The sequence below is a fragment of the Gymnodraco acuticeps genome, unplaced genomic scaffold (assembly GCF_902827175.1).
Source record: "Gymnodraco acuticeps unplaced genomic scaffold, fGymAcu1.1, whole genome shotgun sequence".
Taxonomy (NCBI): domain Eukaryota; kingdom Metazoa; phylum Chordata; class Actinopteri; order Perciformes; family Bathydraconidae; genus Gymnodraco; species Gymnodraco acuticeps.
Window position 1 is genome coordinate 206,379 of NW_022991706.1, and position 12,641 is coordinate 219,019.

General features: G+C 42.9%; 1 protein-coding gene across 2 annotated transcripts in view; it reads left to right on the top strand.

Moving 5' to 3' along the window:
- The window catches only part of tcf19l (transcription factor 19 (SC1), like), a 14,040-nt gene extending 3,096 nt beyond the window's left edge, over window positions 1–10,944 (top strand). Inside the window, exons 3-6 of one of the 2 annotated variants that reach the window (XM_034198911.1) lie at window positions 4,962–5,131; window positions 5,931–6,321; window positions 6,742–7,237; window positions 8,020–10,944. In XM_034198911.1, coding sequence (XP_034054802.1) covers window positions 4,962–5,131; window positions 5,931–6,321; window positions 6,742–7,237; window positions 8,020–8,362 — 1,400 coding nt within the window. In that variant the 3' untranslated portion in view covers window positions 8,363–10,944. Of the gene's footprint in view, window positions 1–4,961; window positions 5,132–5,930; window positions 6,322–6,732; window positions 7,238–8,019 lie in introns of both variants that reach the window. The other variant, XM_034198909.1, reaches the window with a different exon arrangement.
- Window positions 10,945–12,641: the final 1,697 nt, after the last annotated feature.

The following is a 12,641-nucleotide window of genomic DNA, read 5'->3' on the forward strand; positions in this document are numbered from 1 at the left end:
ACACCACATACAAATACACCACACACACACACACAAATACACCACACACACACACAAATACATACACCACACACACATACACCGCATTCACACAAATATACCACACACACACACAAATACACACACACACTTGATTTTGTTTTCTCTGTTTAGGGAAATAAATACAAGTATTTGTGTTTCAAAGATACAGATTCACTGACAGGGGTAAATAAGTTGCATATTAGACACTTTACATTAATACAGATACTAAATAATGTAAACATGTGAAACACTATCACACACATTTTGTGATGTGAGGGAGCCCAACACACAAATGCTAAACCTCACACACGAGCTGTTTCTCTGAATTCCTAACACATTCAGCCTGGCAGCAGCGGAGCCCCACAGAGCGGCACATCACAGGTATTAGCTGCCCTAACACAGCTGTGCACATGCAGACCAGGTTAGCCTCCGATGCACACAAACACACATTATGGGCTACATGCATCTCTGAAACCTCAAGTTAAACACTTCTTCAATCATGTCTCTCACCAGGACCTTTAATGATCTAAATCTGCTGCAGCCTGTTGAGAAGCATCTAATCCTTCCTTGTTACAGACTAATCAACTCAATTGGAGCTTGATAATGATGAAGTCATTCAAATCATTTTCCAGATTCTTGACCCAGATCTTACAGTATGTTCTATATCAGGGATCACCAACTACATTTGTCCAAGGGCCAAAATGTATCCAATAGACACAATCGCGGGCCAGTGATTTTGATATAGTCCACAATGCTAGTGGAGCACGCTCAGGTACTGCAGCGGACCTTTAATTTATTATCTGAAATGATGTAATAACTTTTAAAACTTGTTCCAGTCACTTGCCCCATGCATTCAGCAGCAGCAGGCCATTCACTTTGATTTGATAGTTATGAAATGTCATAATTTCGACAATAAAGAAATGCTACATAAACGTTATCTTGCACATTTGATCCAACCATCTCCATTTCTAACTTTCAATATATTTTAAAAGAGATCTCTCTCTCTCACTGCGTGCGGGGGCGGGGCCTCAGACAAGCTGCATCTCTCTCGCTCACAGACATGCTGCAGCGCTGTGCAGTGTGCACACAGTTCTGCCGGTAATGAATGTTACATTTTGTGAGGAAACTTTTCCACCAATAATTCCAATAAGTATTCCAAAATGTATTCACTTCAGGTTACGAAAGTAACTGTAATCAGATTACTCGTTTTTGAAATGTAACGCCAGCTGAATACAGTTAGCCTACTTGATTTTTATATTCTGCGTAACGCCGTTACATGTATTCCGTTACAACCAGTCTATGGTTACAACCCAACCCTGCTTCTAGGCTACTGTCCCGCAGCTCCTGCCTCTGTTGGACTCCGTCGCAGCGGGGCTACTGCTGCGGAGCGCACAAAGCAGACTCTTCACAACGAAGGGTCACTTCTTCTTGAAGGCAGGGAAGGTTTCGCAGTACGCAGTCTACTGTCCCGCAGCTGCTGCCTCTCTGTTGGACTCCGGTACTGCACCTTACTCACGACGTTGTAAAAAATAAAAATGGTTGGGAGGCGAACGCAGTAACCACTCAGCCAACGCCACAGTCACCCCCGTCGTGCGGGCCGGATGAGAATGTCTGGCGGGCCGGATGTGGCCCGCGGGCCGCCAGTTGGTGGTCACTGTTCTATATGAATGATAAAAAAACTAGGGCCGGGACTCGATTAAAAAAATTAATCTAATTAATTAGAGGCTTTGTAATTAATTAATCGAAATTAATCGCATTTTTAATCGCATATACATATTTGACCTAAGAACAGTGAGAAGCAATTTTTTTTCACATGGATTTTAGTATACCATTAGGCGCATTCACACCGCAGTACTTTTCCCACAAAGGTTCATGAGAACTTAGTTCATGAGAACTCTTTGAACCTGGGGGTGGATTAGGCAAATGAAGCCGCTGACGTCACTTCTTCTTCTTCTGCTTTGGGTTTACTGGCAGGCCGCAAACCACTTCACGGCGTATACTGCCGCCCAAAGTCCCCGGCCGGAAGTCCCCGGAGTTGGGGACTGGCTTCAGTAGAAGCTGCTGGGAGTCCCAGCAGCCTTCCGAGTAAATCGCCAGAACGCCGACACCCTCCTCATCTCCACCGCTCCCATGTTTTATTTTGTGTTGCCATAAGTTAGTCTCTCTGCGTTTCTGCGCTGGGCTAATGCTAATAATGCTAATGCGAGGATAATAAAATGGCGGCTTCACAAAACTTTTTGGGAGTTTTACGGGGCGTGGTTTGCAATCCGCCCAGCCAATCAGAAATATAGCTCTTTTCTCACAAGAGAGCCGCACGAAAGTCCCTGCTCTCTAGCAGGGACTTTCGTGGGGGTAAAAAGGTTCTCATTAACTAATTTTAGTACCGGCTCTTTTTGGTGTGAACGCGATAAAAGAGGCTAACGTCCATGCTAGCTTCCACGCTAGCTGCTATATGTTTTGCATTGAGGTGATACTTGAGGCTTGAGGTGTTGCGGTGATATGCGAATTCCTTTTTGCATAATTTGCACACAACCGTGCTCTTATCGACGCTTCCATCCGTCCGTTTTTTAAAACAACATTTCCCACTGTTGTTCACTGTGGTTTGTTGTTGTCTGAAGTCATGAACGTTAGTTGGTGCTCCAGTATAATCGGTACGCCTGAAACTCATCCAGTGAGAAACGTTCCGCGGTGCAAAAATAACTGCGATTAAAATGCGTTAATTTTTGTGTAATTAATTAATCTTAATTAACGCGTTAAAGTCCCGGCCCTATAAAAAACCTACATTAGTGTATTAGAGAGGTGTTGGGCCACAACAAGCCTACAGAGCAGCTTCTGCTAAAACGGCTGTCCTCATTAAGTGTTCATGATGCGGTTGGAGCACAGTTTGTACACATCTGTCCGGAATCTCCCATGTGAGCTCTCCTGGGTTACGTCAGGTGATCATTTTCACACATATAACATTTAGTGAAGTCTCCTCTCCTGTATGATGCCTCTAACAACAACAAAACAATTCCATTAACACATACTAACTAGGGCCGGGACTTTAACGCGTTAATTAAGATTAATTAATTACACAAAAATTAACGCGTTAAAAAAATTAACGCATTTTAATCGCACTTATTTTTGCACCGCGGAACGTTTCTCACTGGATGAGTTTCAGGCGTACCGATTATACTGGAGCACCAACTAACGTTCATGACTTCAGACAACAACAAACCACAGTGAACAACAGTGGGAAATGTTGTTTTAAAAAACGGACGGATGGAAGCGTCGATAAGAGCACGGTTGTGTGCAAATTATGCAAAAAGGAATTCGCATATCACCGCAGCACATCAAGCCTCAAGTATCACCTCAATGCAAAACATATAGCAGCTAGCGTGGACGTTAGCCTCTTTTATCGCGTTCACACCAAAAAGAGCCGGTACTAAAATTAGTTCATGAGAACCTTTTTACCCCCACGAAAGTCCCTGCTAGAGAGCAGAGAGCTGCTAGAGAGCAGGGACTTTCGTGCGGCTCTCTTGTGAGAAAAGAGCTATATTTCTGATTGGCTGGGCGGATTGCAAACCACGCCGCGTAAAACTCCCAAAAAGTTTTGTGAAGCCGCCATTTTATTATCCTCGCATTAGCATTATTAGCATTAGCCCAGCGCAGAAGCACAGAGAGACTAACTTATGGCAACACAAAATAAAACATGGGAGCGGTGGAGATGAGGAGATGTCGGCGTTCTGGCGATTTACTCGGAAGGCTTCAGTAGAAGCTGCTGGGACTCCCAGCAGCTTCTACTGAAGCCTTCCCCAACTCCGGGGACTTCCGGCCGGGGACTTTGGGCGGCAGTATACGCCGTGAAGTGGTTTGCGGCCTGCCAGTAAACCCAAAGCAGAAGAAGAAGAAGTGACGTCAGCGGCTTCATTTGCCTAATCCACCCCCAGGTTGTGGGAAAAGTACTGCGGTGTGAATGCGCCTAATGGTATACTAAAATCCATGTGAAAAAAAATTGCTTCTCACTGTTCTTAGGTCAAATATGTATATGCGATTAAAAATGCGATTAATTTCGATTAATTAATTACAAAGCCTCTAATTAATTAGATTAATTTTTTTAATCGAGTCCCGGCCCTAATACTAACACATGATATAATTCAGAAATATTACATACATTTGTTGCAAATCCTGAGGTGTGAGAGACTGAGAGGTAAATACTTTCAAAGACCAGTCGAACAGGTTTTACAGCAGCTATCGAAGAAAAGTAGGGCTGAGTCAATTCGCGTGATTATTCGCTAAGTTGATGGACAGAAAATGAATTGCAAATATATGTGTTTTCATAATCAAATGAAAAGTGAAAAAAAAACCTTTTTGTTGCACCTCAACTGAAACGGGAGCTAATTCAGTGTCAGGTAGTCGAAAACTATTGAGAGCCCAAAAATAGATCAGAAGCATAAGGAGCACTAAGAGTAGCCAGAGGGAAAGAGATCGTACTGTATGTAGAGGACAGTCAGAAACACACCTCTCGGCCTCAGGGCTTCAGTCTTTAGTGAAACCTGAAGCTGTACAGAGAGGAAGTGAGCTCTTCACTTAAGGCTGATGGACTCTCTGGATCTAAACTGCACTCTCTGCCCAACTCTCCAAGTCATTCCACACTGTTTCACATATTATGCTATTAAACCTTAGTATTCACTGCATTTCTCATAGTGTGCCGTGCTGTTACGGCCTTTTGATTGCCTTTGAGCCGTCCAGCTCCTCTATGCTAATTCTAGGTCTGTTCTACATTTCCCTAAACACAGGAAACTGATGACTTCATTTTGATGCCCTGCTCTCTTTCTTGTTTGTTCATATTTTAAAAAAAGGTCTGGCCACAGATGACCTGCATGTCAGAGTTTATAAGGAGGGGTAACAAGTAAGCACATTGTATTACAAAATAAAGTATTCTCCTCTTGCGTTGCTAGGCACCTGGGTGAACGAGGTCCGCCTCCAGCCCGGCATCCAATGGGAGCTCTCAGACGGGGACACGCTGACCTTCGGGGGCCAGTCGGCTCCAGGGAGCCCCGAGTTCTACTTCCTCTTTCAGAAGGTCAAAGTTCGTCCGCTAGACTTCGATGCCATCACGATTCCAAAGGTAATGTCTGCTGTGATTTCATAGGTCAGATAAAGCAGAGATGGTGGACTCTTCACTCCCAGAATCTGTGCTGTTTTGGTTTACTGGTTCACATTTATAATGACACTTCATCGCCCTCAACAGTCAGTTATAAATTGCACCTTTTTTTTGCAAAGTTATCGCAGGCTTGTTTTAACCAAATGAGTACAGATATCTGGTCGTATTTAGAATTGGAGAATCCTCACGTAAATACTCACTACCACAACACTAAATAAGTATTAATCCACCTAAAAAGTCCTACTGAAAATGACCTGTTATTGGTGATTTTAAATGACTGTTTGAAAAAAAAAAAACGTGTGTTATGTTGGAACCAGTGGTGAAGCCTTGTACTTGGGTATGGAAGTCGTACATAATTGAGAGAAGCACCATACATTCAATTCAAGGCTTTATTATCATTTACACAGAAGCTACAATGTAGATATGGCAATGAAAAACGTAGGCCACAGGCTCCTCCAACAGTGCAACATATATATATATATATATAGAGAACATTGTTGTTTTGGTTATTTTTATAGGGATTTATTGACAATGAGAAAGATGATTACATATTTGCTGCTCAAGCTTCAACAGTGCAGGCATTGTAAAGCTGTGATAATGGGAAAATGCCATGGACAGAATAGTAAAAGCAGAAAAGGTTATCTCTGGGCCATTTTAAAGATGATCGATGCTTTCACATTTTGCACTTGACGCATTCAAATGAAACCCGATGTGTATTTGCCTTTGCTACATAAAGTTCTAATGTCTATGCGTTGTCTCCTAGGCTGGCACCTTCTCCTCCGACCTTCAGAACCGGATCAGAACCAACCAGGAGCGTAAAGCGGCCGCCAACCTGGACCTGTCCAAGCTGTCCATCAACCGCTCCACCGTCATCCTCAACTCCATCGGCAGTCTAAGCAAGATGAAGGGCAGTGCCTGGACCTTCAAGAGGAGCCACAGCAACGAGGGCACCGCCTCGGACCCCGGCTCCTCCTACTCCCCCCCCCTGGAGGTGGGCATGTCCTCTCTGCTCCCGCCCTCCACGCCTCCATCCTTCTCAGCTGTTTCAGTGCCTTCATCAAAGTCCCAGCAGCCGACCTCCAGGAGCCGCAGGAAGTCGGCTCACACCGTGCTGCTGGAGGACGACAGCTCCGACGAGCCCAGGGGTCGAGGAGGTAACGCTCAGCTTAATGCCTGAAGGAATCCACACTGAGCTCTCTGCAAACATGGGAGGCTCCAGATCCGTAGAGCCTAGCTTTTAAAACAAGTGATTCTGTTCATTTACCCAGGCCAGTTAGTAAAGCTGCACACACTAAACACACGATAAACTGACATCTTTTAACCGTTTCCTTAACCTCAGTGTCCTTGGGCAAGATACTTAACCCCACTTTGCTCCCATAATATGTCTACAATATTAAAGTTAATGCAAGTTTCTTTGGATACAAAGCTAAATATCACGTAAAGTATAAAACCTACACTTTAATGATAAAGTGTGTAGCGCTCTTTGCAGCAGCACAGACACAGGGAAAACAAAGATATCTTTATCTCTAGATGTGCTTCCAGTAATCATGTCTAATGTTGTCCAGCTCCATCAGGATCTGTGGAGGACGGACAGAGGTCGAGGGCGAAGAAGCGGCGGCGGCTCTACAAGTCTGAGTCGGAGACTTTCAGCCCCCCCCCTCTGCAGCTGCCGCCCCAGACCCACACCGACATCCGGCGGCCCCTGGAGGCCAAGCCCTTCCCCGCCGGCATCCGGACCATCGGCAGTTTCCACGGCGCCATGACCAACAGCCGTCTGAACCAGCACCTCCTCCAGGCGTCCTTCTCCAGCCCCACCGCCCACAAACAGGAAGTGCAGGCGGTGCAGCGCGTCCAGACGGTGACGCATGGCAGCATCGCAGCGTTCCGCCAGCAGAAGTCTACTCACTGCGCCCCCGCGCCGCAGAGGGGCCGGCGGAGGTCCCTCTGCTCCCCCGTGTTCTCCCCCCTGGTGGTGGGAGGGGAGAAGTACAGCCTGGCCTCCCCCTCAGTGAGGATCTGCACCGAGGAGAGAGGCAGGGTGCAGTTCAACAGGTTCCACCACCCAGCAAGGTGAGATATCACAGAGGAGGAGGAGGTGCAGAAATCTGCTATTGTTGGTGGATATTGCATGTATTTGTCCTACCACCACTAGGGGTCACCAAAGTCTCTTTTTTAAAAATCTTACCAGGAATGTTTTATTCAGAATTTGGCCAATGCTGTTAATAATCAGGTACATTTTTAACCAATGAATCATTTGTAATAGTCAGAATACTTTATTCATCCAGGGGGAAATTGAGTGGGTGACAGTTCCTCATTTTAGAATGAATTGAAAAGAAGTAAGTTTTTGTGCCATAAAAAAGAATAAAATATTGAAATAAATATAGGAAGTTTACATAAAAAGGTGCAATAGAAGATGCATTTAATAAATAGACCAAACAGATCTACAAAATAAAAAGTGAATGTAAAAATGTGCACGTTGCACTACAATATAAAAATAAATATATATTAAAAAATGTGTATTCCAAAATAGAAAGTGTAATTAGTATTAATAACGATATGAATGCTGAATTGCACATTTGAAAAGGAGTTATAGCTGCTGATGGGTATCATAAGTCCCTGAACATTTATACGTTATACTGTGACATACTTTTACTTTGGATTTTGTCAGATTTGAAAAGTGAATACAAAGTATTAAAAAGTGTTGAGGAGGGTCTTTGGTAATATATGGCTAATGGGATGATTGATGAGAAATCTAAGCCCTTCAAAAAAAGTTAAACTGTAAATAACAGTCTCCTTTCCTTTCTCCCTCACCTCTCCTCCTTCTTTCCTTTCCTCTTCTCCTCTCTTCGCAGTAAGCGACGGGGCCGGCCCAGAAAGAACCCGCTCCCCCTCCAGCCTTCCCTCCCCTCTCCCTCCTCCTCGTCCTCCTCTTCCACCTCCTCTGCCTCCTCCTCCTCGGGCTCCTCCTCTTCCTCCTCCGATGAGGACGACGAAGACGAGGAGGAAGAGGAGGAGACTACAAGCGGCGCGGTGGAGCCGTGCGCGGCCCCCCGCTGCCGCCTCCCTCAGCAGGACACGGTGCAGTGGATCCAGTGTGACGTGTGTGACGCCTGGTTCCACATAGACTGTCTGCACGTGGACCGCAAGAAGCTGCTGAAGGACCCCAACGCTGACTTCCACTGCGGCTGTCGCTGAGGGGGGGCGCACTGGTGGTGTAAAATAAAAGGCCCCAGTTAGACTTTCCACATTTACCCCATTTAAATCTGTATTTCCTTTAGCCGCACCCGTGGAAATCCTTTTATTGAGGATGCTAATGGCAGGAAAAAGTCCCTGATTACTCCAGCCTGATGTCCCAAGTTTGAGCGTTTCTAAAGGTCCGACGGCAGCTCCATGAACCTGCTGTCTGCTCAGTTTCTGGGCTTCGGTGTAATGAAATGTCTCAGGCGGGATTTCATTACGGCTTTGACTGCCTGGAGAGGTGCGGTCAGGGCGGGAAACATGATGAAATGTTTCTGAGCAGCGTGGCTGTCGCTGACCAGAGGCTGATGGAATGTTTCAGGTCCACACGCATTCAACTATATCGGATGTCTGCCGCCTTCACTGTTTTAGCGGCGATTGTTCAGGGCAGAAAGGACCTTCAGTGGACATTTACGGAAAGAAACCTTCACACCCATTGGGCTGTTTCCCCCCCCTCATGATAAACTCTGAGATGTCTGTAGTGCAGCTGTCTGGGGATCAGCGTACGTTGTTTCAGGACAATTCAACGGCAGGAAGTGCGTCAGCAGACTTCCATTGTGGCTGCTGATGAGAGGCGCTTGAGGGAGGATAATCAAATGTTTGAAGGCAGGAGCAGCCGCTGGAGTGTTTGTGCAGCTGTTGCTATGGGACGTCAGGCTGACAGTGTGGCTGCTGCTTTGGAAGCACTCGTTACCAGGGAAATGTCATGAAATAGCGTCCTCTGATTTTACAGAACAAACAGATTCAGAAGTGATCGTCAGTGATGTGTCTCTTAGTGGACACGTTCCTCCTGACTGAACTGTAACTGTACACATATCTGCTGCTTGAGTTGGACTGAAATAAACAAACTCTCTAAAGCACCTTTTCTATTATTTAAATCTGATTGACATGGACAAAAACTGTCCTTTTTTAAACGGCAACGTTTACCACCTTTTCATGTAATAGACTCAGTTCAGATAATGCTAGTGTTTATCAAAATGATTCTGGGCTGAAGCTGTGTAAATAAGCGTTTATTTTTTGATCTGAGAGGAAATGTAGACTCTTGAGCAATAAAATAAGAAAAAAAAAACGTTAAGATATGTATTTTTTGAAAAGTTGTAATAAATTAGACATGATTGGTTACAGTCGATTCAAATGTTGTTTCTGTGTAGCGTTGTGCATGCCAGTAGCTGTCAAAGCGCTGTCACAAAATAAGCAGGAAGTTGACTAATCACTGATCACTGGTTTGGGATCAGTTTCTTTTTTTTATTTAGTTGATTCATCTTAATTATTTTACAAGTGAGACCCAACAAAGTGTTCTTTGAGATCCATAATCCTGTGTGTTTATGGATTTCTGTGTATGATAAATGCACTTTCATAACATTACAATGAAAATAACCAACATGTGAGGAAACACCACTTCATTGCACTACTACTATATCAACTATATAGACGTTAACAAAGAAGCCTAATATCAGTGTTTATTTTGATGTAAAAGGAAAACAAAATAGTCAGGTTTTCTCTGTTATTTGTGTTTTGTATGTCTCATCACATGTTGCATATTATTTTTGTCTCTTGAGCTTTTTAAGATATGTAAATGTGTTTATGTCTTCCTCATCTCAACCCTCGTCCTCACATTGTCTCCAGCTTCACGTGAAAGTCTTAATGAAGGATGTATTCCCAAGCTGCAGTTACACGTGAACTGTCGCTGAGAGTGCTACTTTTTAATTGGGAGGATTGGCAGTGTGACAGCAATGGAACGGAGAAAAGGAAAAGCCATATTACGTGCAAATGAAGCATCTCTCACTACCATTTGTTTACATTAAGTTCTGTCAGAAATAAATGTGAGGCAGGATGGACAACTTTATTAAACCTGCAGGAAAAATATATTCATTTATTAAGCAGAAATCTGTCCTACAGTTTATGATTTGGTTACAAGCAATGCATTACAAAAAAGGTTAAGTAAGTAAATAACAATCCACAAATAAAAAATTAGTTAAAGGAAGGATTTCTGCTTTAAAATCATTGTATATTTTTGTTTTTTGTTCAAGCAACTTTAAAATAGCCCTTCTGGCTGCTCATGGGCATTTCTCAGAACGTCCTGAATTGAAGTAGATCAGTCATCAGTTGACAAATCAACGTTGTGTATTGACAACCACATTACTCTTTGCAAATCTGAAATATGTCTCGTTTACATTGCCTCAAAGACATTAAACTGAGATTACATCCAGTTTGCGTTCATAACACTGTTGATGTTGAATGTTTCGTGTGCCATCAGCATATTGGAGCCTTAACATGAATCATTGTGTTTACTGCTTGATACCGGACTCTTAAGGTGGAAGGTTGTGTTTGTTTCTTAAGTCTCGTCATGTTTGATCTGTCCTTTTCTCAGCTTAATACTGAAACATCACTGGACTCTTCTTTTACGCTCTCACTCTAACCGTCACATTTCAAAGCAGAAACACTTCGATGTTTTGCGGGGTTGTACAGAATTGTCATTTTCCTCTGAGATGCCATCAGCATCAAAGTTATCTGGGAAGAATTAAAAAATATTTTCAAAATGGATCGTTGTCTATTTTTCACCCCATAGCTTTGTTTTGTCCTCTTTAATCCAAAGACGATGCGATCTAAAACACATTTAATTTATCTTCTTACGCATCAATTCGTGATTGATGGAACATTGAAATTAGACATTTACATTTAGTTTTCCTCCGGGCTTTTGCGTCTGTGATACCACACAGATGTTATGTGTGTCTGCTTATTACTTTTATCGTTGTTTTCCTTGAAATGATCACAGTGAGTCAACAAGAACAACCTCATCCCGTAAATGAAGCCATTGAATCGGCTTCATTTACGAGGACGTCTTTCTTTTTCTTAAACTTTTTAATGGATTTCTCTTATCTGAGCTCATGCACGAAGTCACATTTGCTCACAGAATGACTGCTTACAGCATTTCTAAATGAAGTTTGCACATAAGATGATTGGTGTGTATTGTAATCCGTCACCATAGCTGTGAAAAATGACACTGTTGTTTTGGAGACGTTTCTGTCCCTTCCCTCGTAATGGTGCAGAGGCTGACATGTTTCCCTTTATAATTACCTGCATGTGTTATCTATCGTTGAGCGGACCAATCTGTTATTAGATCATCTCCTAAATATATTAGGGCTGCACGATTTGGGGAAATAATCTAATTGCGATTTTTCTGACAAAGATTGCGATTCAATTTGCGATATTTGTCTTTAAGCGACCCAAAGGAAGTTTATTGTAAAATGCGGCCATATCTCCGGCTAGGAAGGTCGTATCAACGTACTCCCGTCTATAGCACCCCGAGCTACTAGTCGGGTTGCTTTAAAGTCAAGCTTTAGTTTAAGATTCACCCTGTAATAGATGTAAAACATGTGGTGGAGCATTACTAACCTGATTCAGATGGTTTGTTTCATCAAACCATCTTCGCAGGCTTTGCGATTTGATAATTGCATCATTTCAAATCGCGATTTTGATTTAAAATTGATTAATCGTTAAGCCCTAAAATATATGCACATTACAGCTCATTAAAATGGAGAATTTGCAGCTTTCCTGTTTACAATCATTTTATATTTGTATCAATTAAAAACAAGCGGTACTCTTACCCCTACTACTTTGACATGTTTTACTGCTTTAATGTTCAAAAAGCTCTTTATTTTTCTCATGTGCTGCAACACCTCTTTCCACCCTCTGTCTGAAACCAGATTGTTGTACTCATTACTAGCATCTAGCATCATGGATACCCAATATCAGAGTTTAATGAGAAGGGACAGCAATGTGTTCAGCTGTGGCTGAACCACATCTAACCAAGCCCTGTAACTGACTGCCTTGTGGACACGATAAGAAGAATATCGGATGTATGCAGAGGGTAATTATGCTTGCAAATCTATCTATAGTTGTGAATCTTCTGTGAACTAGTCCCATGTGAGGTGTTGACCTTTGACGCCGAAGCATTTAGACTGGTTAGTTCATTTTTTGTAATCATTTATTGTAATTATGTTATTAAATAGTTATGAAGTAGCTCTGAGCTCAGTTTTTCTCAGTTTCACCCAATATTTATGTCCGATTTCACTTATTTGACGATACATGTCGATACATTCAGGGAAACTTATTTTATAATTAATTCAGTGCATAATCCATAACTAAAATATGTTTTCATTTAAAAACCTTAGGAAAAATAGGGTTGTTTTTTCTTCCATTTGAAGTCTGGCTGTGATTTTCTCCAGCGTTGTAA